General features: G+C 49.4%; 1 protein-coding gene across 1 annotated transcript in view; it reads right to left on the bottom strand.

Moving 5' to 3' along the window:
• Positions 1 to 25,861, bottom strand: part of f (espin protein forked) — a 249,298-nt gene that overhangs the window by 40,062 nt on the left and 183,375 nt on the right. The window contains exons 5-6 of the mRNA XM_077653627.1: positions 19,696 to 19,800; positions 15,478 to 15,898 (exon numbers count right to left, since the gene is read on the bottom strand). Coding sequence (XP_077509753.1) covers positions 15,478 to 15,898; positions 19,696 to 19,800 — 526 coding nt within the window. The remainder of the gene's footprint in view (positions 1 to 15,477; positions 15,899 to 19,695; positions 19,801 to 25,861) is intronic.

Genomic DNA, 25,861 nt, shown 5'->3' with positions numbered 1-25,861 from the left:
ATTACTATAGCTGTAAGAAGGCCACCCGCAACCGCCTGTACGAGGGAACAAAGAGGAGCCGGGTCAGAACAACGTCTTCCCAGAAGCGAGATTGAGAAACCAAAGAAAGATAAAAAAAATGAAAAGCGCTCGTAGACACGGCCTATGCGAAACAGCTGCGTCCCGAAACTGAATCAGACACGCTCGCGAGTGAAGGAGGGGGATCGACCTGCATTTCCTCGCCGGGGAGAGTGACAGATGCGCGTCTGTCGTCGCATGTGGTCAATCTCTGCGTGTACGCACACACGGACGCGCCCTTCTACGTAAGCGAAGCCGCGTGACGCGTCCCGGGCTCCGCGTCCCGAGGTCTTTGACACCGCGACAAGCAGAGCGCGGTAAAAGAGAGCAAGATGTTCTTCCACCTGTTCCTCGCTTCTCGCTCGCGCGTTTGTCATCCCGAGGTTTTCCAAATCCAATTTAGCTGCGGGCTTATCTGTATGTAATGTAAACATTGACAGAGATACAAGAGAACCAGGAACTGCTACACGAACCGAGGGTGAACGATTTGAAGGGACGAGATAGCCTCCGCAGCTGGGTGCCGAGCGGAATTGAGACAAAAGGTTGGCTAACGGATAAAGAATAAAAAAGACCGGCGAGGAACAATGAAAGATAGCTGTGTGAGCGAACGAACGAGCTGCAAGCTTGTGACGCTAGTGCGGTGACTTGAGAGCTCACAACACGTGCGCCTGAAAATCCGGTTTTTGTTGCAGCTCGAGCTGAAAGCTGTTTGATTGTGTAGAGATACCACCTGCTTGCTCGGACGGCGAGCAATAGCTCTTTCGGAGTGGTAACTACGCGTGAAATGAAAAGTCGGAACCTTCGTTAAGCTCACTGCTCGAACTGATATGCTTGACGTATTCCTTGACCAAGTAAAGTAGCTAGAGAATAGACTACATTTCACAAGAATTTTCAAGCGGCGAACATTTTCGATGAGAAATTTCGCAATGCCACCGAAACACCAATATCTTGGAGCTAGCCGTACAGTGGGGTTACATCACTGGTGATAACGACAGCGAACGAATCTATGGACGCAAAAAACCGCACCGCACTTAGCTTGAAATGAAGAAATAAAAAACATATTGGACGGGACACTTAAGCTCCGTCTTAAGGATATGATGCGATAGCGTTAATGACTTCATGCCCCTATATGCGGGATTGGTCATTCTCAACTTTACAGTCATATGTCCCTAGGACCCCTCATACCACTCCTTGCGCAATGGTGCAGCTGTTAAAGGGGCTGTGAAAGGAGCTCTAATAATGTTGCAGTATGCCTGGGATGTTAAAGCACGCCTCTTCACGAATAGTGTCCCGTAAGAATTCTTTTTAATGCGCCTTGCGGAAGCTGAGTTATCTGTAGTTAAAAATTGAATTTCAGCGTCTTCGCGCCTTTCCTTCTCCTCTCGTCGCTTTGTGCACGCTGGAAGGTAGGCGCTCCTTCGCCGACCCCCCCCCCCCCCTCCCCCCTCCTCCTCCTCTGGGAGCGGAGCTTCCCGACCCGCCGGAGCTACGGGCTCATTGGCCAGGGTAGCTGCCTGACGTCTGAAAGAATCTAACCAATGGCCTTTCTCATCTTGTCTACGCAGATGCGGGGGACGGAGGAGGGTGCGAGCATGAAAAAGTCGCCGGGAAGGGCTCGCCAACTTTGACGCGTGATTGCGGGTCCTCTGCTGCGTGTAGAAGAGTATTATTTGGCTCTGGTCTTCATGGCAACACACTGCAGGGATTAAGCGAGTCAATGTGCTCTCCTCGGAAAGTGTTTCAGAGCCCCTTTAAGCAATGCGCCACTGCCCTGCAATGACAGGTGCTGCCACCGGTGGGACTCCTAAGACCCAAGTTGCTCTTCCCGAGCAACCTGTCGCGGTCAACCATTAATTTAACAGCCACCTGCCACGGTGGTCAGTATTCTCACAATCCGGTGGGTAGGTTATCAAAAAAACCCCCAAGGCCACGTGACCTAGCCCGCCCACCTAGGTTGCTTCTCCGGGGGTGGCTGCCTGAGCCACCCTATGCCACCCTAATTATCGCTCACAACGCCGAGAACGCCGACACCGGATTTCCTGCACAACGGGGCTTTTAACGCCATCGCATTAAAACGATTAATTATTGAAATGGTGTAAAAAAGAAATGCGACGAGAAACGACCTGACATGATACGCGGAGGAAATCATGTAGGACCTAAGCGAAGAGAAATTCACAAGCGTGTCCTCGTCCCACATCATCATCATTAAAGGTGACACAACCTCCAGAAAAAGTGCGGATACCCTGAGTTACCCGTGAGGACGCCTACAATGGCAGAGCTATAAACGTTTCCAGGTGCTTATGCAAGAGGTGAAGAATATCTTTTAAGGCGCAACACAGCGGGCACGAGAGACGAGGGCTTGTATTTAATGTTTACCCAGAGCGCGGCTGCAGCCAGTCGTATAAAGCACCGCTCGTTCCGCGGGAAGCTCAAGATCAACCCTCGCGAGGAAAGATAGTGGAAAAACCAGTGCAGGGCATTTCTCGCAAGCTGGAGACCATAAACACCTTCAATAAAGCAACTTGGACACTGAGGAAGTGCTCGCCTCTTTACCCTGAACTCTATCAGGGATCGCGTGACTTACCCTGCTCATGAGCTGATGCCGAACGGCGGGTGACAGGGACACCGCGCACTTATGGTCGTCTGTTGCTTTGGTGCCGCCGTGTGGTTGTGCGCTTGCTGGCCTCATTTTGAGCGAACAGCCACAATCTCGCGTTTGTCTATGTCGTTTCCGGCGAGATCTGCATATATATGTATGCCCTTGTGAGCTTTAAACGACAAGCCCTATCTGCGACGTCTGCGATGACGCTCGGGCATTGAAGCTGACTGCACGCTAATATTGCGCTGAAAGAAGTCAGCAGACGGGAGCGGTGCCTTACTGCGCCTTGCTTAGTCGGCGCGTTGCTAGCATGGTCTGGGTGCACTTGTATACGCCTTCCCCGACTACAGTTATTCGTATGCAACAATATTTTGCCCACGTCCAATAGATTCTCCGAAAAGCAGAGAGATCGTGCATACAAAGTTATCCAGTAACTTGTCGACGTTGAAAACTGTCTTCATCGCTTTCGTGTGGCACCTGCGGCGACTGTGATTTTGAAAATACACTGACAGGGGCATTTTAAATTTTAGTCAGTGATGAGAGTACCTGCGCACCGAACCAGTGATGATGTTTCGCTGGTACTCACGTTGCAGCATCGTCAAAAGTTAGTGCTGCAGGCTGCAGCTGAGGTGAGCACGAACGGCTTTTTTTAGTCGACCAGAAAGTTCCGCGACTTTTCCGCTAGGGGTCGGCGCATGCGCCGTGGTGTTTAAATCGAGGGTATGTTGGAATCCCGTCTAGCCGACGGGGTACATTGTAAGGACACTGACGCCAACCAGCCAACTTAGCTGGTCGGCGTCAGTGCTTTTCTGGCGCAGTTGTGTTGATAAAGGGAAGAGAGACATATCGGATCGGTTGCTATTAGGTAGACGTCAGGGCCCATGTGCGTGAACTCCTGCGTATGACAACAGCGCAATAATGCCACCTAATAGCTATGCTCACGTAAAGGACAACAGCGCCACACGATGGCACGTTCAGCCCTCATGACTTTTGTCTGCATGGGAGAACCAGCAGTGTGAATAGTCAGTTGAGCCTTTAAAATGGGTTTAACGATGCGACTGAGCTACTAACATTAGGCTGTAAAAAGCAGCGGGCTGTCGCTAATGTATGTCTCCAGATTGCATGAACCGGTGCCACTACTTCAACGGCACTCCGTCGGACAAAGTGCTATTACCGCTTGAACTTTCTGCCCTCGTATATTTATAAGCGTGACGCTATATCAAGTTGCAGAATGACAGTCGCCCTTCTAAAACCACCCGAAAAGAGACAACAAAGAGAAAATCGAAGCGTGACGAGCTGCCATGACTCTGAACAGAGAAGCCTACTTATTACATGAAACATGAAGCAGAAAATGCCTGTTTGAGACATGGTGGAGCCAACGCTCTTTGCAGAGTCGACTGCTAGTCCTCCGTCTGCACGCTCTGTCAGTGCTTAGGCGATCGTATAGCCCCGCCCCATCTGTTAGGGCTGGTGTGGATTTTTAGAGGTTTATTGCATGCCCGACTTAAGCGTCACCACATTTTAAACTCCAAAAGGCAACGCGAACCAGCTGCACTCTTATTTGCATATTGCAGCGTGTTTCCGGTTGTCGCTCTTCTATGAAGTGGAAACGCAGCTTGAGCAAGCTGTAAACAATTTCCTCTCTCTTTCGCGCAGCCTCTGCATCGGTCGAGGTCCACTTGATCGGAAACCTCTTGAATCAGACTCATATTTTTTTCTTTTAGAAGAGTACAGTCGTTGTGAGCCTTTGCGGCCGCGGACGCCCGTACAAAACATCGCGAAGGTGACAGCAAAGGCTCGTGTGGAAAAACAGCACTATTTTTTTTTTTAACCGGGCCTGATAAAGAAGTTGCCATTGGCTTTTTACACCCTTTCTGGGTTACAGTTCTCACGCCCATCATTTTAAGTCAGGCCATTCATGTTCACACACTTGCAAAAATTTTTTATACAGTCTATAGACTGTCCATAGACTTCTGTCTATAAAGTTGATATAAACTCTCTATGGACAAACACTAGAGAACAGTAGTCTATAGGCAATACAAATCCCGTACATAGTCTATAGACAATTTATAGATTTATGGCCATACACTTTTGGTAGACTTTGGTCTATGGACTATGAATAGACAAAAATAACTATCTATTGGAAGGCAATAGAGTCTATAAGAAGTCTATAGACTGTCTGCAGACCATTTTTGTAGTTGGGCGTACGAAAGCTCACTTCTCTATCAAAACACAGTGGACGCCCCACTCCAGTTGTAACCATCACAGTGCTGTGCGCGTGTGTGATTTAATTCCTCTAAAATGAACTAATCACGCGCACAACCTGGACACATTTCTTATTGTGTAAATACATTGTACATATTACTTCTCCCTCTATCCTCTCTTCCTGTCCCCTCTCCTCTTTCATTTCATTTCTCCATTCTGCCTGCTATCCTTTATTTCCGCTGCCCCAGCTCAGGTGCTTCAGTATCGATGGCAGATGTCGGGGCTAACAAAAATCTTTTCCTTCCTTTTTACTATTATTTTTAATAAAACCACTACCACCACCACCACCACCACCACCAAAACACAGCGCAACGCGAAGTAGCGCCGAGTACAAAGTCAACACAGAACCGAATGATTTGATTCACAAAGTCGCAATATTTTTAAACCAAATGAGTAATAGGCCAACAAGATCTGCCTTTATCATCATCGTCATCATGATGGTAAATATTAATAAAAGCGCAATAATAGTTACACGCTATATAAAGAAAGTGTTGCCTTACTGCCACCTCTGTCTCCAAGGCTCCAGTTAACGAACTCCTCTCTGCCACAATGGCCACGAAAAGTCACACGGAAACTCGGGGCACTTCACTCAACTCGTCACCTTCTCAGTCGACCATGGTCACGCAAACAGGAACCCTCATCGACACTAACCATGGTTCTGCTGGCATTCCATTAACTTTCAGCAAATTTCGCCACGCCTTCTTTCAGAAAGTCTGCCAAAACTGAGCGGACTCCCTCGTTAAGGAGCGTCGTAATACGGAGACGTCCACTGCAGCCTCGGTTGTGGTCCTTGTTGGACCTCCTCGTTGTCCACTCGTTCCGGGTGGCATAGAAACGTCGCTTCTTCACTGACTTGCTCGGCCAGACTGGCTTCACAGTAGAGTCTACGCGGCTCAATGGATTAATCAGCCGTAAAATTATCCAGGACGCCGAGGTGAGAGGTGTTTGGACGGGGGGACGCCGCGGCGGCTTCCCTTCGCTGTCGCACTCAGATGAAGCACGTCGAAGACTGGACGCGGAGGCTACGAGGAGGAGCTCGAGGTCGAAAAGCCTGCTCGCGCGCAGTCGGCGAAGCGCTTGCCTTATCGGCGACAGCGAGCTGCTGCTGCTGCTGCCCACGCCGACTGCCGTCGTCGTAGTCGACGCAGTCGTAATAACGGCGCGCCGAGGTACGGCGCGAGTGCGCGACTCTGCAGCTCGGGGCCAGCTGTAGTCGCAGCTGCTGCGTCGGGGATGATGATGCACCCCTGCTCTCTCTCTCTCTCCGCGTGTGTGTACCCGACGAGAGAGGAGACGGGGGAAAGAGAAGGAGGAAGCGGTGGCAGCGGCTTCAGAGACAAGTGCAGAGGCAGCAAATGTTGAAAAAGACGCTAAACAAAAATTAAAGTCTCCCGTAGAAGAGGTTCCCGCTAGCAAACTCTGCGCCCCGAAGTCAAATCGTCGTTCTTTCTTGCTTGCTCCTTCGTTCATGTGAGTGTCTCTGCGTGCAGCGATGGTTTAGGTAGCTGTGTGCGCCAAGCTGGGCAAAGTGTCCCGATCGAAAGCGACTCGCTGTACGAATGAGTCTTAAACTTCCGGCCTTTCCCTCGTTTTATACTCTCTGTCTTTCCTGTAGATGTGAAAAATTCTCGTCTCTGTTCGTTTTAAAGCTTTATGTAAAAGAAAGAAAAAATACTACACTTCAACGGCACTGCCGTTTCACGACCCTCCTATTTCGTTTGTGGCCAACTTGACGATGGCTAGACGACCTTTCAAGAACAGAGAACATTGCCGCCCATTTTGTTAAGCCTGTGTTGCCTAGTCGTTCATGGTCGCCGCTCACATGAACCCTAGCCTGGAGTCCTGAATTCCCACTCAGCACTTGGCGCTCCTTACAGAAACATTTGCGGCTTTCAGCAGAATGTCATACGAGGCTTTCTCAGTATCATTTGCATGAGCGCGAGTAGCACTGTACGCATACAGGGGTGATGATTGCAGTTCATATAGATCTTAGCTCACGGTGCCAAGTAATTTAACTAATCGTAGAGAGAGTACAGGACCCCAGTGGGATAAAATAATACCAAACCATGTCAGCTTAAGTTAGTGCTTACTCTTGTCCGGGTTCATAGCGCAGCACGAGCACTGAGTCATTCGAACGCGCTCCACGCTGGCATGCTATATAAAAGCATGTCCCTCACGTTAACGCGAGAGAATGAAACTTCAGAGATGTGAAGTAAAGGCACTTATATCTTTGTAGAACGTTCGTTGTAGCGCTGAAATTGATAGAGTAATCAGGCTTTTCTTTTTTTTATACGTTTGCTTAGCATTACCTGCGAATCACTGACGTTTAAAGTAGAGGGTCCAAAGGTCGCGCTTTCAGTGTTTGGAGAAATGCCGTCATATTGTCTGCTATCCGGTCGGAAAAGCATGCAACTCTGACTACGTGGACATCGTGTTCACTCACCTGAAGCTGCAAAAGCTCACTTTCCTCGTGAACGTTACGGAAAAGCGTTTTTTCTTTTTTTAAGTGGAAAAAACAAGGCATCTTTCGCGTTTGTGACTATCAACTCGCAAGCACTGCAGCATGTCAGGGAGGATTGCTTCCCACCGCTACCAGTTCCAAGCTATCTTGATTTGCAAAAAAAAAAATCTACAAAAGACTCCCGGGTTTACCACGCACAATGCATCCCTTTAATTTACGCTATCATTATCACTGTACCATTGTGTGCAACTTCTCAGAAGCCTGCACTGTTCCCTAGGGCTTTTGTTCCAACGCCTCATATATTGCGAGCGCCTAAAAAAAATCTCGTTTCCCAGAACCCTTGCGTGAATGCACCAATATGTAGAAAGGGAAACATGCATTGAAACACGCTCTGTGCCGTGATATTTTCTCCATGCAGCTCGTAAGTCTTGCTAAGCAAGTTCAATTACGCACTCGGAGAGACTTCCACGCAAAGAAAGAGCAACTCTAGTGCCTTTCTATCTTTTTCGCCCGCATGCTTTGCTGAATTAGCTTCGACGCCATTCGCTCATTCTACGTCACCCGTGCAAAGTGGCTTCCGTTCCTCGCCTTTGTTTGGCTGATGAAAACTTAGCTGCCTTCAAACTTTCCTAGGCCACAACGCGAGTGGGCCGCATTAGCAACTCTCAAGCCGTAAGGTGGCGCCCTCTTCAGAAATCCTTGTGTTCACATGGTGGCATGGGAAGGGCTGGTCTCATCTTCGCTCTTACAGCGACAGCTGGTAATTCCTCGCTTCGCAAAGGGCGAAGCTGCAGTTGGGAGGCGCTGTCCATTGGTTGGTGCCAGCAGCCGGCATACGCCAGCCTTTTGGCCATTCGTCTGTGTAGTTAGGGCGCTGTCCCCTGCAGCAGCGCACCAGGGCGCAGTACCAATAAGAGCTGCTGATGTTCTCAAATGTAACATGACAGAATAAGCGCGAGCGCGTACAGTATGGTCCACTGTTAAAGGGAACATGCGGTCACGTGTCGTTGGTCACGTGTACAGTACACGTTGAGTGGCATATGAACCAGGCCACTCGCACGTGGATAATCTAGTACGGAGAAAATGTGGCTTATTTCGCCCGAAACGCAACCACAGAATGGAAAAAGCCAATTAAGCAGCGAGAAGAGGTAATCAATGCGTTGTGGGTGTTAAAAATGAGATCCATGCAAGGGGACAGAATTCCGAAAAAAAAAACTCCGGTCAATAATCAGCGCGCCATTCTTTCAGGCGTTCCGCAGCAGCGCCGCGCGGAAAGCCGATGACATGCGATCGCATGTTCCCTTTAACAGTGGGCCATACTGCACACGTGAGAGCTAGCTTGAGAGAAGGAATGAAAGAGGATGAGAAAGAAAGTAAGAAGGGAGTAGCTATCGCTTGAATTCGCGTTACGAAGTCGAAACCGTCTTACAAATTCCTTTCCTTTTTTGTCGTAGCATCTCTGTCGATTGTCGATCTGGTCAGTCGTTAAGTGCCTTGGCAAACTCTGAAACTCGCAGTACGTCGAAGAGGGGAAACAGCGCGGATGGTGCGGGTGTCAGGTTAATAATAATTGGTTTTTTGGGGAAAGGAAATGGCGCAGTATCTGTCTCATATATCGTTGGACACCTGAACCGCACCGTAAGGGAAGGGATAAAGGAGGGAGTGAAAGAAGAAAGTAAGGAGGAGGTGCCGTAGTAGAGGGCTCCGGAATAATTTCGACCACCTGGGGATCTTTAACGTGCACTGACATCGCACAGCGCACGAGCGCCTTAGCGTTTTTCCTCCATAAAAACGCAGCGGGTGTCAGGTTGAACTCAGTTTCAGTGGCGGTTCGTTCAGTTCAGCTTCCCAGGAGAGCCCGCTTTAGCCTCCCATATAAACGTCCTGTTTTCACCGTCATTGTTTGCACAGATAACAAGTGCCCATAAGTAAAGCGGCGCGCCATTTAATCAGTCCGAAGGCGCGCCGCTACTTGCCGACGGGGGACTATGTAAGGCGCGAATCGAATTCCCACCCCTGGCAGCGTGAAACAGCTCTGGTTACGCTGCATCAAAGCGAACCGATCGTGTGATGGGGCCGCCTCGCAAACAGACGTCAATCACGAGGAGACAGACATTCAGAGGAGTCCGCGAATGAACAGAGCCGGTCGCACCCGCGCTCGTTCTCGAAGCGTCTTTTGATTCTGTGGCCTCTGTGCGAACAGCCGTGACACTACGGTTACGCTGTGTAGATTGTGTAATAGGGGACCGAGGCGCAACAGTGATTTGTTTTTTTTTTTGTTTCTTCTATCCCCGAAGCGATGTGCGTCGTTGACAAAGGCTAGAGTCTTGTCCTTTGACAAGCGAACGTCAATATAGACGGGGACCTGCAGTCATTGAAACGTGTGGAGGTTCGACACTGCTGCGTTTTTTAAAGTTATCTCAGTGACGTTGCGCTGGTGAATCGATAGCACATTTTTTCCTCTTTCACTTTACTGTCTAGGGCTCTTCTCCCTTTTCTTTCTCTTTCCTTTTCCTTTTCTTTCATGTCAACTTTGATTGATTGATTGATTGATTGATTGATTGATTGATTGATTGATTGATTGATTGATTGATTGATTGATTGATCGATCAATCAATCAATCAACGTCAACTTTGCTCTTAATAATTGTACTAAAAGGCAAATGAGATATTTGGGCGTCCGCTCTAATCCCGTCATCCAATTTTTTCGAGTTTTTTTATAAAGCAGCAATGCCACCTTCGCACTGCTCGACAGAATATCGGAAAACGGGATATTGCGCATCATACCCCTTACTAAAGTTTCCTTAGACAATCTATAGACTGCACGTAGAATTCTGTATACAAAGTCTATAGACTCTCTATAGATAAACCGTAGAGAACAATCTTCAGGCAATACAAATCCCGTAGACAGTCTATAGACTATCTATAGACTGTAAATAGGCAAAGAGAAATATCTATAGGAAGACAAGAGTCTATTAGAAGTATATAGACTGTCTATAGACCATTTTTGTAAGGGACAACTGGTCCAAGAATACTAAACGAAAGCTACAGGTCTCTCCACATAACTCTAAATTTCAGAGTTTTGCAATCTTAGTACGCTTAGGGTATGTATGATACGAAGATCATCCCCGTAGGGATCCCTGCAGGCAGAATGGGAGCTGCCGACAGCAAGGCTTGTCCGCGGGCGCTACCTAAATAGGCAACGAGTACCACTCCATCTAATTCTAGTTGCAAGTAAAAATTGATTATTTGACTCTCTCTGGCCACGAAGAGTTCTGTTTGGCAGCAAAAGACGCAATTATCGCGGGGAAAATCGGATTTAAAATCTTCCCGCCACTCGATTCGAACTTGTGACGTACTGAGCGAAAAGGTCGGGCGGCTTTGGAGTCAACGGCTGTGGATCGTAATCTCTGGGATAGGCGACAAAAAAATTCGGTGTCGACGCATGAATTTTATTTGCGCAACCTACTGGTGATTCCGACGTCTGAATTTGGTCGTTATTAACTTATAAACATTCTCGGTGCAGGTGGGTCTCTTTGGGATTAGAAGTCGGTACCTTGCCGACACAGGCCAGCTTCTATATCTTCGCGTTTTAGATACTGACTTCCATTACCTCTGCCTTTTGCTGGCGAACATAGGGCACAGTGCTGGGCTCCGAGGATTTGTGGGCTCCGAAACTTCCTTGTTACCACCCTCACAATGGTAGCTATGACTAGTATGCGTAGTACACGATCATGAAGCACGTGACGTCACGTACGAACCCTCGGTAGAACAGGTGCAGGCGGTGCACCGTGTGGAAGAATGTGCAGTGAGAAGATGTGCGGTGTTGGACGGCAGAGTGCGGGAACACCTCCAGTCATTTTTATCGAGGACACATATGCTTCCAGCAGATCTGCAGCACTGCAGTCCTCCTTATTTTATCGCAAAAATGTTATCAATCGAGTGCTTTGTAATGTAACTGCATAGAACATTCGCCTTAGCAGGAAAAATATATTCCTAAGCTCATAGTGAACTCGAGGGCGCATGCCAGGCGTGAAGCCGATGAGACACTCAAACAAGGCTTCTGAAAACGTAACCTAAATCCACAAAGTAATGCATATACTCGCCACCCCCGATGACTAGTACCAATTGCAAGGCCCCCATGTCTGAACTTCGGTTTGTGCAGCTCGAGTCTCGAACAGAACGCGCACGTTGGGTTCTCGTGTAAAATTGTGACTGGTGCAAGTGCCACTCATGCATGGACATCACTCATTGCGCGCCGTATTGAATGGACGACGATTCTGGACTCGAGCTCACGTGCGGAAGATGCTATCATCTCACATAACGTATTACACACAACAGCACGCCAAATTGGACGTACCGGAACTTCTCCCTTCAAGTACTAGAAGTGAGCTCACACATCCAAGAGCACGCGTATCGCGGATTAAAGTCAGTAATGCAACGGCTATAAGAAGGATGTTTACTTGGAAAGGTGCCCATTTGGAAAGCCTTATTCGAAATAGGCAGTCTGAAGCTTACAAGAGAGGGGGGGGGGGGGGGGGGGTCAGAGAAGGGTCAGGGGGTGAAGGGGGCATGGTGTCTTAGACTAATAATCCCGTTGCGCACTTATGCGCGCTTTCCTGTTCTATGGCCCGACAGAGCTGCCTACTCTGTCTTTAGTCACCTTCGGCCTGAAACAACCCAAGCAAGCCCTCCTAGCTCTGTACAGTCTCCCCTAGTCCCTGCAGCCGCACCAGGACAATGGAATAAAAAGCAACACCGTGGCTCTGCTGAAGCTAAACAAACCACCTCGAATCACTTTATCTCGCAGGCTTGTGGGCTGGAGCTACAAGCATCGAAAAAAACACAGCAAAACTTACGGCCTTCGTACCTATGATATGGTTCAGTGACAAACGCGGCTTATATCCGAAATCAGCGAAAAGATTTCGAAACGGGAGCTCCTGTGTCAACCAGCGAAACACCGCCGCCAACGAGCTTCCTGAATGTCAAGTGTGCTTTCGATAAGCAGACACCCTAAATGAATGCGGCCTTAGTGGCCGGTTTCGTCAAACAATTGCAAGCTATATGAAAAAGCGGACGCACCGTATTACGACGCCTGCAGGGTGACACGACTGACAGTCGTGTATTTTTCACGTGCCTCAGGGAGGAGTGTTTAGCGCTACTTTGAACACTCTTGTTCTCAGTAAACCCTTTCCAAGAAATTACGTGGACCGATATCGATATGTGTATCTGGACCACCAGTGCGACGTGTCCGCAAGAGCAAGCGAGGCTACGACGTGCAGTGTACGCTACGTCTGCGTACTAGCGCCGTCAGGGGCGTCAGCTTTAAACCACAAAAATACATCGTAGTTGTTTTTAAGAACGAGATAACGATCTGCTGTGCTCTTGGTATCGACGGACAAATCAATACCTTTGTTTAATACTGCAAGTTCCTAGACGTCACCACCGACAACCAATTGCAGTGAGCAAAGCAAGCATCCGAGATCAGAGGACTTCGGGTGAGACCTAAGCTCCGTTTTAACGGCTAATTACTTATTTCAGCACCCTGCGGACCTCTATACATAACACTTCGTAGTCAAGCACACTTCTCTGTTTCATATTGTTGTTTTATTTCATTTCAACTTTCTTTTTATTACACGCAATGCCTTCCTTCAACCATGTCGAACGAATGTTGGTCGAGCGGTAGCGCGTTCAGCTCCTGACCCAAAGGGTCGCGGTTCGAGTCCCGGCCGGACCATTTTTCTTTCAATCGTGGTGAAATGTTTTAATTACCGGCGCGAGGAAATGGTGTGACGCCATTACCTTCTCGACCAATACCGATTTTCTTGACACGCGAACGCCAATTGCGCTGCCGGGCTATTAGCTGAACGCGACCCTTAGGACTGTCGCGTTAAATATACGCCCAGTTTTATTCGTATCTTTCGGTCCCTGGCTTGGAGCGAATGGCGCGTATTTTAACGGCATTTACTGTAGCTTTGCGTGCGCATTTTGTTCAATACTCCGATACATTGCGCCAGCTCTAACGGCACAATGAATCTTTACCCTCTTGAACGCTTGAAAGCACCAGGACTCGTGCACTGAGGGTGTATATGGGCTTACTCCCTTCTATTCCATTTGCCCTGTTATACACTCTCTCCTATATTTAACCTTGTTTTATATACCTTTCGAAAATTATTACCTACTTTGCCTAACTGTTTCAGGTCATAATAGGCCCATTTAATCTCCCGCGATACAGCAGCGGTGTAGGTAGAGCTTGCTTGCTTTCTTTGCTACTCGAGCTCTATATTCTGTCTGTACCTTGACACCTGAACATGGACTGCCCAGCCCTAGTTTACAATACCCGGAAAGCACTTCAGGAATTGTCACTCACAACAAAAGCCGTCGACGTCAGCCTCTCGTCAGTATCTGCTACGCACGTCGAGATTCTTCCCACTTGAGAGGCTATTCGCTCTGTAGGTCAGCACACACTGTAGCATTGTCGACAATGGGAGTGCTCGCTTATCACTGTAGGCCTGGATTGCAGCTAAAAAGCTCTTACATCAAACAAGGAACGTACAACCAAACCGTCAGTGAATTTATCCATTGGCTGCGATACGTCTCAGTATGCAAGCAACGTGTGAAACTTCAGTGATTTCCAAGCAACTGTAGAAAAGCCGATAACGAGCAGGATAACGCCGAAGCGAAGCTGGGCCGCGATAACGGGTACTCAATCAGGTTTCTGATAACCAAGGTCCATGCTCCAGCTTTTAGTGAAATTCCATACAAGTCGCGATGGAATTCCATCGGAAATATACAAGCCATCAATAGCATCGTCTATACAGGCTATAGATGCGGGTTTGCGGCTTGGGGCTTCCCAGATTCGTGAGGATGATAAATACGAGTCTTGCTTTTTTTTTCCTTGTTAATGCTTGGCATCACCTATTCCACGCGGCACTTCTACAAGCACGGACGTGAAAAAAGACTCTGCTGCGGTCGGCAACATAACTGACCTTGTTTTCCACATTCATTGCTAACGGCTTTACTACTTCGATGGAAGGAGAGCACTTTAAGTTCACTGTCGAACGACTGGACACCCGCCCCCTCCGAGGAGGCACACATGGACGCCTTGGCGGAATTCAAACAAAGCCAACACGTTGCCAAGGCTCTACTCCAGCTTTTGTATGAGAGAGGCCTGTACGCCCGTCTCTCTTGTATACGTGTATAACGTACATGTGCACGCGTGTATTTTAATTTATACATCCCATATAAGACAGGCCTGCGAACTCTTACCTGATGTATGTACTGTTAAGGATGTGTGTATGATGACAGTTCGTTTCAGTTAGACACCACCACCTCATCTCCTCGTCCAACCTGCTTTTCTGTCCTTCCCTCTCTCTTTCGCCAAGTGTGGAGTATCGAGACAGGGATTCGTTCCTTAGGTCAGCTCTCCTGACAATAAAGCTGTCTCGTTCCCACTTCACGAGTTAATGAATTAAGGGACAGACACCTTGGAACCGAACCGAAACTTTTTCAACAGGCTCATAGCTTGTATGCAAGTCCTTTACTTGTCGCTTCTCCACGAAGGACCCATACTTACTGGGGTGTTTCTTGGCCTAACTGTGACCTTTGCGCATTACTGGGCTCCACGTGATCAGAGTAGCCTTTGTCACCCATATGAGTTTGATGAGTACTTACAACGCCGGCCGGTAATTTCTTCCTCTGCAAGCTTAACGCCCAACCCTCCTCCCGAATGAACCTGTCGTGGCGCCTCAGTGGTTACGGCGCTCGGCTGGTGACACGAAAGACGCGGGTTCGATCCCGGCCGCGGCGGTCGAATTTCGATGGAGGCTAAGTTCTAGAGTCCCGTGTACTGTGCGATGTCAGAGCACGTTAAAGAGCCCCAGGTGGTCGAAATTTCCGGAGCCCTCCACTACGGCGTCCCTCATAGCCTGAGTTGCTTTGGGACGTAAAAACCCCATAAACCAAACCTCCTCCCGAATTGAGAAGTAAATGCGGACAGCGACCACGTTCTGATCGCTGGTTGCGAACACTGAAGGATCTGGTTTTGTTCGCGGAGGCCGGGCTATTGGAAACCGTGAGGTGACGGTCTCGCTCACCGACGTGCAGGTTGCTGGGTTGCAGAGCCGTGTTGCCGGTGGCGACGCCCGCGGCGCTCTCGAATAGCTTGCGCACCCGGTCGCTGACGGTCATGTGAGGCTCATGCAGGAAGAAGGGTTCCTGCTGCGGCTGTGCAGCTGCCTGGGCCTGCTGCTGCTGCTCGCCGCTGCTGTTGACTCCTCCTGCAGCCCGCTGCGGGCACGAGGCTGCCGAGCAGGCCGAGCTGGTGGCGGGAACCGTGCCCACCGACGAAGACACGCTGGTCGTTGCGGGCGACGGTGCCCTGGCGGCCCCAGAAGCGGGACTGCGCTGTGTGGGCAGGATCTGCTGCAGTATCTGCTGGGGCTGGCGAGAGGAGCGCGACGGGCGGCCTGGGCCCGAGGCGCGAGCAGGGCCGGGACAGGAGCACGTCGGCGCCACCTGCGGGGCGTCCCGAGAAGCACTCGCTTAGAAGTACTCTAAACAGAAGGGAGTTAAAAGGGTGTAAACTGTCCTCTGGCGCACCCCCTTTTTAAAACTACACTCTAAACAAAGGGAGTAAAAGGGGTTAAAACTGTCCTCTAGCGGTGTGCGCTAGAGGAGAGTTTACTCCTTTTTTACTTCTATACAGGTGTTTTTGTGTTTAGAGTGTAAAGTGTAAAAGAGGGCAGTTTACTCCATTTTTAATCCCATTTAGGCGTATTTGTGTTTAGAGTGGGAAGCAGCAGCAGCTGTGGATGTAGATGCCTCATATTTAGCTCTCTCCTTGTCTAACATTTTACGTCGGAAAGAACTAAACCTTCATCACGAAGGTCAAGGACAAAGTCGCACCAGGCCGACCGCCGGATGGAGGCACGTCAAGATTCATTCACACCTAGAGAGCATAAGCTTTTTGCGGCGAAAGCTCCGAGATCTGGTCGTCGACAGCGTGAAGTGACGTCATAATGTAGAAAGATCGCATGACCTATTGTTATCGGTCACATCACCAATAAGTACGTGACCAATTAGTTGCATAAGTGTGTCATGACACCAATGAATTGTCATGTTGCTCATTACATCCATTGCTAATGACCACGATGCCTGACGCATATACGGCCGCCTTAACTGTCTGCACTGAAGTTTTCGTCAGATTACGCAAACGCCAGATTGCATATTTTTAATCATTCATTTATCCCACAGTTAATTCTCCTACCACTTCTCTAATGGTAAGCAGAGTGATCGATATCAGAACCGGTGACATCCGTTGCTAGCTAGCTATCAAAACGGATCTTAAATGCGGTAGCGACTAATGGTTCTACTAGAGCGAAAAACAAATCAATATGAAAAGCAATCTTCTGCCAATCACGGCTCTTGGAGCCGATTCTCAGTTCCTTGCGCACCAAAGCGCCTGAATGTCATCGCTCCATCTACTCTTACTTCTCTGTGATTCTCCTCCCGTCTTTTCGTATACTTGCGCCACACGTTTGACGTCGTTTGACCTTGAGTGCATCAGATCACAGAATGCTTCTACATCTTCGCTAGTCAAGGTCGGTCTGTGGATGGCCAGGAATGTCGTGAACGAGACAAAAATGATAGCCGGCTAAAGACGATGGCTAAGGCGAGCATTGTGATTGCGCTGTAGTCTGTGCTATTTCGATAACAAATGAAACATCAGATAAGACACCTGGCAGTCATGGATCAACCTTAGATGTTTGAGCGGATACGTAAGCTTTCCTGAAGTGTTGCTGGGCGCTGTTTCTGCTCCCACAGTTCGGTATTCTTTTTATTTTAACTTCAGCCGGCACGACTAGGCGCACTTAGGCTTGATGTAATCGCGTCAAGTGCGGGAGTGCGCTAAAGGACTGCATACTCCCTTCTTACACCTTTCCGTTTAGAATGCACCACCTTATACCCCTGTCACATGGGCACTTGTAAGGCCTTAGGAATTAAGGTCCTTTGCCCCAAAGACGCGTGACGCGCATCTACACGGAAAAGCGTCGAGACCTTTGCGATAAAGGTCCGTAGCCGCAATGGCGGCCGTCAGCGGCCCTAAAGTTTCTTAAAGGAGCAACCCAGACGGCAGCGCCAGCTAGCGAGCTCAAAGAATAAAAAATTTACGCAATTTTTAGTTTTGAAAACGTAAAAAAAATATCTTATTTAATCGTTAATTTTGCGTTACAGTGCACTAAACCGTAGAGGAAGCTATGACTTAAGACATCTACATTGCTAAGAAAGGACTTGAACGCTTTTCAGCAGCCGCATCGACACACACGTGATTGCGCTTCTCGCTTTGCTGTTTTTTCTTCGTTTGCTCTTCATGGCAATGACACACTTCGTTCTAACGTCTTGCGGTTCGTCGCTCATGATTACGGCAGCACGCTAACCAGGCACAACCTAATTTCTTTGAAATGCGCACGACATAAGAAACAAAGCACGCTTCTCACGCACAACGAGGAGCTGAACGGAAAAGTGCGCCTACCGTGGTCGGACCGGTAACGATGAAAAAAAAAAAAAACTTTTGTTTCAAAATATCCGTTTCTTACCGTTAGAACGCTCGTTTATTATCGTGATAGCTACTTTTTGCAACATAAACGAAAGCACTCTTATCCTCTTAGCTGAAGTGCTATCGTCTGCTTTAATTTCATAATGTTACTAGCGCCGCTTCACATACAGCGGTGACTTTTGGCATTCACGGAGGCCGCGTTCTAGCTCCTTGGGATTTGCCGTGTAGCAGCGCCGCTGCTCCTTTTCGGTTTTCCTCCTTTAGTGCAATAAGACAACTTTACGGCAAAGGCCGTGAAGAAGTCCCGTGTGACATGGGTATTAGAACCCCTTCGCTTAGTTTAGTCTACTTTAACTCGTTTTGTTTCTGTGGAGTTCCTGAAACGCAGGTGCGGAGTGTTAGAGAGGAGAAAAAAAAGGCGCGGAGATTTGAAACAAGAAAAGAAAAACAAGAACAAAACAAAGCAGGGGATGAAGTAAAATATAGCGCTGAAGTATAGTGAAACGATGGTCCCCTCTCCACCACTGCTGAAGCGGGAACAGCTTGAACTTATGTCGGGCTGCGCTCGTTTACATTGGAGCATCGCTCACAGGACACATGTTCGCTGCTGCTCAAACAACACATGTGCGCGGTGGTGACAAATGTCGTTTTGACCCGACCACGACGTTTTAGCCTCGCTTAAAATAATGAGACATGTCTCTGCCGGGCGAATTGACAGCACAACGCAACGAAGCGGAAGCGAAGCGAGTTTAGGATCAACTTCGTTTATTGAATATTTTATTTTACGCGCCTGGTCCTGTAATAATGGCGGAAACAACAAATCTCAGCTGCCAGATCAAACAGTGAACCCGAGTGATCTAGCTGTCTTTGTCTGCTTTTTTTCATTTTGCAGAAATCGGCGAACGAGGACCGCCGTTGGGAGAACACCTTTATTCACAGCTTAACGCCGTAAATTATATCAGGAGCTCGAAGAGTGTTAAGAATGGCTTATTTTCAGAAGTCTGTGCCGGCGTACTTGGCTATCTTTGTTACGCAGTTAGTGTGCATTTTATGGCAAAAGAGGCCCTTCCAAGAAACACCTGCCGCTAAACGACCAAACGCGGACTTTTTTTTTTTCAAAAAACGAAGTACAATTTGTGCGACGGGCCGCCGTTAAAGAACACGACGCGTAAGTAAAGAAAATATTGAAAAACAACTGCGCAAATTTTAATGCGGAAAATCAGCACCAGATGGCATGCGATAATATTTGCGCAATGAAAGCTGCCGCTCGTGCGGGGTCGACAAGAAGATTCGTCTCCGTCTGGTCTAGCGTTAGCCAGCCGTCTGAGACTTCCTTCCCACCGTTGCTCACTTTGTGTTGTCAATGATTCCAATCTCCCTGCCAATCCCTTCTTATTTCTCTGCATTGTGTATCAATGCACCGCGAGGTGTCACGTGACCATTTGTCCACGTATCTTTCGTCAGTTTTGCGTCTGTGAGTCAGTTAAAAACCCGGCCCGAGGAAAAACAGATAGCGGAACAACATTGTCATGAGCATGTGCTAAAAAAGCGAGAAACAGAGACCAAATACGACAAAGGTGTAGGGAAAAAAAAAACACCCCGATAGCGGCAGGATTGCGCAGACGGGCACCCAGTTCCGCCTGCTCCAAGCAGAAGAAGCGCGGCGGTGGTTATCTCGCCCCCCGCCGCGGTGATTTCACGCACCGCGCGCTCTCTGTGACGACACGCGCGCAGAAGAAAAAAAAGACACACTTGCCTGCCTGTGCTGTGGCGAGCTTCGCTTGCCGGAGCCCCCGCTGGCCTTGCCCTGGGTCACGTGTTGCTCGGGGTTGGACACGTGGCCAATGAGGACCGCCAGACACTGCGACAACACGGCGTGGGCGGAAATGTAAACGGGTCGTGTTCACACTTGCGTCGGAAGCGAACGCGCACACATGTGTGACCGGGAAAACTGCGAGTTTTACAGCGCTGCACACTTGACTGCCATGGTGTTTTCACAGGCCGGTGTATTGGAGCAGTGCGGCGCGGGTTCGCCTGGCTCTTGCACGAGCGCAGTTGTGTGGCAATAAAGTGCCGGTGACGTCAAACAAAAAAATAAGAAAAAAAGTGTGGATAAGGGCGATGTTTGCTAAGCCCTAAAGACCGCTCTTTTCTATTATCCCTGTAACCTGCGTGCGCTCTGCGGAACGCTGGTTTCGCTCAAGTGATTTTTACATGAGCTTCCACGTTGTTACGCTTGAACACCTTTACCGTGCTGCGCACTACGCTTATTTCAGGGCATTGTTTTAGCCTAGTAAGCTGACGTCATTCACTCGCAGAAAGAGTAGCTATAAATATCGAGATTCTGATAAACGCCTTCGACTTTCTGGTATCCACTTTCTAAGGCGTTCCCTCATCCCTGCAGCAGCCCTTCTTCAATCGTGCTCCTTCTGCTTCTTACCGGCCTTTTCATCGAATCACTATAATTTTGTCATCAGTCGTGCAGAAGACAGAAAAAACATGCCGTAGGTGGATCTGCTGCATGGAATATAAGATGGATGCTCGAAGGTTTTTTTTTTTCCTTTTCAAGGTAGAGATAAGAACACACAGTTAGAGAGCCATTCTCGGAGTATTCGTGACCGTCGGCATCCGGGCTACAGATACATCTTGATTCGTAGCAACTAGAGTTCGTTTCTTATGTCTCCTGTGCTTGCCTCGAGGCATGTAATATTGTACGGGATGGACGTTCCAAAAATTGAGACAATAGTATTTCTCAGGACCGGTAGATTTCTTTTTACGACTTTTATGTTTTCCTTTCTCGAGTCCTTTCTGTGGAAAGAGCGAGATATAACTTGCCCTGCTGTTGCGTCTCTCAGAAAGTGATCTTAAAGAGAGGGAAAGCCCATCTTTACCGTGGCAGAATTTACGAGAAATGAAGCAAGCACTCGAGAAGGTGAAGGAGTGCTTTCGTGTAGCCCAAACAGTAGAATTGCCCATTAGAATCGCGATGCTTGTCAAGTGTGAAATAATGAGGAAAAGGAAATGTGCAAAGCAAATGAGCCAAAGCACAGGTGCCTACCGGCACGCAGCATTTTTCGGCTGGGATAACGAAAAGCTTAGAAACATTTAAACTTCGGTTTGGCCGGTTGGTTCATTCTTAAAGGTTACAAATTACTCTCTTAAAGGTTACAAGTGAAGAAGAAAAGCGAACTTTAATAACACGTTTTCGCCCTCATCTGCATCATCGCAGAGTCTTTACAATTTTCACTAAAAAGAAAAAGAAAACACAATCTGCAATCGCAATCTAAACAAAAACCGTCCGGGAAGTTCCCGAAGTCTAAATATTTCAACACTGCTTTCACACTGCGCACATAACAGACTGCAGCTGCCGCTTTTACCACAAAGCGGGCCAGGGCCCGGTGGGGGGGGGGGGGGGGGGGGATCGGCGAGTGTTAGCCACTTCAGTCTCGCAACGGTCAAGGTGAAGTCGATAGCGCTGTGCACGCAGTAGACCAATACAGGGGATGCCCGTACTTCAATTCGTGGTCCTTTCCAGCCACAGAATATTCGCAGCTCTTTTCGTTATTATTATTATTTGTAACCAGAATATCACAGAATCAACGCCAAGTCATTATCGGAGGCATACTCTCGGGCGTATTTTGCTGCATACAAAGACCAACGTACTGAAGGAACAACGCGACACAGACAAACAAGCCATAAAAATCTTACCGCTGTAAGGCGTTATTGTATCCATAAAACGTCCGTTTGCGTAGCTCGTATCCGCTTTCGTTCATTGCAGGCAGCCAAAACAACGGATCGCCTCCTCAAGGCGCAGAACAACTCGTCGCGTCACGATACCACCGAGCGGAGGCGCATTCACGAAGCACGTGCACGGATGACCTTCTGTTTCTCAAACTTCAACCCAGCCTCTCCCACAACACTGCGGACACTTGAAAATGGTTCCGGTACGTCCACCCAGCTACAAGGCTCGTCGAAAAGCGAACAAACTGCTATATGGCACAAACAAGACGAGCTTCAGCGATATTCCGTTGACGGCGCACCAATCAACACGCGCGAAGACAGGCGTCACACCTGCGAGAAGTGTGGATCTCGGCATCGACGCTAATCACGACGTTCCAACGGCGTCCGCGACAGCTGCATGAATCATTCACTTGGCAGTCACGTCCGGCCGTCAATGCTGTCACGACTTGCCACAGCAGCAGCTTACATCGACAGGTGTCGTAAGTACCGAACACAAGCGATAAAACACACTCCAGCTAATGTCACACGAACGCGGTCTGTCAAAAGCAGACGACGGCGGAAGGTCTTATCCAACGGTCAGCTTCAAGCGGCAACTCGGCGATGACGTAGACGACGCGACGAAGTGTCCCGCAGTGTCAGCACCAGCAGGAGCGCGACGAAGCGACTTCAGGAAGTGGGTGACTTCCGTGAACCGGCTTCCCCCGTTTTTTGTTCTTCGTCATCTTCTTCTTGTCCTCGTGACTTCCGCGGCACCCACCGCGTTCCACAGCACCCTAGAAACTCGACGCGAACTCAAAACACACTCACTTGTGGGGGTGCCCACGGAGACGCCGACCAACAACCGACCGACCAAGAGCACCCCTGAGAGGAGAAAACAGCCGTGCAGAAGTCGGCGGTGCCGGCGAGTCCTGCGGCGGCCGGCGAGCGAGAAAGCCGGCAAACAATCAAGAAGCACTGCTCTCGAACGGAGAAAAAGATCCGTCTTGTTTGGCGTTGTCCTTGACCACTCGGGCGCGCGCGTGCGGGCGAGTGAGGGCGGGCCGAACGCGCACGGAGTGTGCACAGCTGACTGCGCTTTGCGGCAGGAATGACGACCACGACTCACGAAAGGCTTCGATCGAGGGTTACGGCTGTTTACGTCCTGCCGCCGCAGACTCCACCGCCGCTGTGCCGCTGCTGCTGCTTCTTCGACGCAGTCACGCGGTTACACCGCTTAACCACCGAAGGGGAAGCAAAAACCTTCGGCACAGTCCAACCGTTGCCGGCGCCCGCCGGACTCTGCAACCGCAGGTGCGAGAGGACGCGCGGAGGGGGGTGAGGAAAAGGAAAGACAAAACAACATCAGCCGCAAAAGCGAATGACCAAAGGAAGACGGTCGCCCTTCTACCGAGTTAACCGCAGCTACGTCGTCGGATGTTGCGGACGTGAGGCGGGAGAGGGAAGAGAGTGAGGGAGGCTAAGTGAAATGGGAGTGGAGAGAGGGGGGAGCACGGTGGACGCCTGAGACCCCGGCGCTGGCTCTGTTATCTCTCCCTTGACCGTATGACGACGCTATATAGTAGTATAGCCGCCGCCCGCCCGCCGAGGCAGCCCCAGAGAACTGCCCAGACAGGCAAACACTTCTGTCCCTTCCCACGGCGGACGTTGCCGCGTGTGCGTGTTTTTGTGTGTGGCGCTGTGGCTGCCTTTCGCGGTGGGGGGAAGGGGGGTGCGTTTTCTACGGCCACGGGCGCAACGGAAGCTTGGGAAAAACGTCGGCGCGGCAGGTGACCGCCGCATAAGTGAATGAAGAGGAAGGGCGGGGTGCGTACGCACACCAGGAGGTCGGAAGGAAGGAAAGGAAGGGGAGGTGCTGAGAAGACGCTGGAGGCCGGTTTTGGCAGATACAGGAAGCGGTCATTTATATCCCAACGCCATATACGTGCTCAGTACAATATACACTGAGAGCCAGATAGGTGGACAGCTGTAAGGAGGCTTTTGTTTTCTGCGGGCGTCTCAGTGCGCGTACGGCGCGCGTTTTAATGCGCGTAAAGTAAATGCGCTGAATTGGAAATGAGGACCCGAACATGAGGGTCGAACACGGAGGCAGAATATTGTGGCCCTGCGTATAAAGCTGAAATGTGGGTGGACGCAGAGAGCTTTCTAGTGAGGAGCAGAAGCGGCTATTTAAGGATCCCTTACAAAGTCAAACGACAGAGAATCAGAACTGTGCGGGTATAGCAATGAGTGCTTGTTGGCCCAGTGGACTTTGCTAGGAACCTCGATTTAGAGGAGACACCTCAAGCGGCTGCGTATGGCTTACGTTACGGCATTTGCGGTTTCTCGGCGACTGTGTACAGCTCGTTTTTTTTTTTTACCATGCCCCCATTTAAAGTGGCAAGAACAAGTCCTAAGCATTCAGAGAAAGCCTGTACGGTCGCCTCGTTATACGGTTTATTACAAAATAATGGGTACAGCGAAGGAAGGACGATTCCCCTCGGAAGCTCGGCCAAAACGGGTGATAACGAAGCCACGGCTACAACGAAGTAATATCCGGACCCTTTAAACTTCGTTATAACGAGGTTAAACTGTATGGCCATTTGAAGCGAACTAGCCAAGGCCTCAAAAGAAACATTTGACAGAAGTCTGTCCGGTTGGGAAATTAATTTAGTAGAAAGATCACTGACGCCAACCAGGTTAATTTTGGCAGCCAAGGCCTTAGTCTTGCAGAACATATGGTACCTCTATCGATTATGTTGGTGATCAAAAGAGCCTTATTGGCTCTTCCACGCTGGTCACCGAGCTTGGCTTCACAGGAGTAGAAGTGGCTGCTTGAGAGACAGCGAACGGAAGAACTGTTTTGATGAATGATGCGCGCCTCCACTTTACCGGAGGCTAGGAGACTAGAAGCCAGCAAAGCTTTCGCTATAGCACAAACGACGGAAGAAATACTGCGACCCACATCTTCTGACCCGGGTCGCCCCTCTCTTCCCGGGGTGTTTAGCCGGTCCAATGGGTTCCCAAGCGGTCGCGCCAATTCATAAAAACAGACGATGCGCTCTGCTTCACCAAAGCCCCCAGGCTTAGCTGACCGCGATTTTGCACGCGTTTTAGCGCTGTTTTGCTCCCGCTGCATGCATTGAGTTTTCACGCGTCTCGCCTGCGGCTCCGTGTGCTCGGCGGCTCGACGGGTTGCATGTGCCATGGGACTGTGACCGGAGCCTTGCAGGAAAGCCGCGACATATTTCATCAGACTTGAGCGGGGCGATGGAGGCGAGGAGAAACCGAGCGTTCGGAAGCCAGTGGGTGATTAATGGTTCAGTCATCGATTACACATCAATACTTCTCAGCAAAGTCGTCTCTGCAGCCTTTGCACGTACATCACCTGCGTAACCCTCCCCCGGAGGCACCGCACATCGTTGATCGCGGTACGGATTTACGAGTAGATCGCGTCCGAAAACTAGCATCCAAGTACAAGTAGAACCGTCCACGTCTGAGCGTGCAAAGGATATGAATAAATATACGCATAAGGGTTGTATGTGTTTCGGTGGGCGATGTTGACGTAATGTGCGCAAGTAAAACGAAAGCCCTTGTCGAATCTCGGGGCTACTTTCTTGGACGGTGAGGGAAATTGTAAATGAGAGCGGGCTAAGTACCGCGCAGCGAATTCCTGGCTTCTTTTCCAACCGCCGCTGCTTTTAAAAACAGAAGCTACGTTTCGCTTGTTTATTGAGAAAATGAGGAAGTGTGGCCAGTGCGCTTAGCAGTCCCCTTACCATAAAATAGAGTTCTTCCTTAGGGCTAAATAAATGTAAAGCACATTTCTTAAACGTATCTCATTAAAGCGAAAATGAAGAACGAGACATGCTCGCCCTGTACCGGCTGACCGAAGCTTTGGTTGTTGCTCTATCAGCGAACCACGCTAAGATGGCTAGCAAATGATAGGGCGTATGTTAGGTCATACAGCGTACGGTTGGGAAGATGCAGACAACTAAGAAGGGAGCGATATAGGGACATATTGTACCATAGTCGCCATATGAAGATACAAAGAGCACACAACACAGTCAGACACTACATAGCGCGATAGTTAGCTTCTGAACTCGTGCTCTGTAGGCGCATTTGTTGGCACGACTTCACAAAGCCGTTCGGCGCTGTCAGTAGCACGGATTGTGCCTGTAACTTCGCTTTTGGCATGTCAGATG

This window comes from Amblyomma americanum, chromosome 2 (genome assembly GCF_052857255.1).
Source record: "Amblyomma americanum isolate KBUSLIRL-KWMA chromosome 2, ASM5285725v1, whole genome shotgun sequence".
Lineage (NCBI taxonomy): Eukaryota > Metazoa > Arthropoda > Arachnida > Ixodida > Ixodidae > Amblyomma > Amblyomma americanum.
The sequence above is the reverse complement of the archived record's forward strand: the minus strand, read 5'-3'. Positions and strand labels throughout refer to the sequence as shown.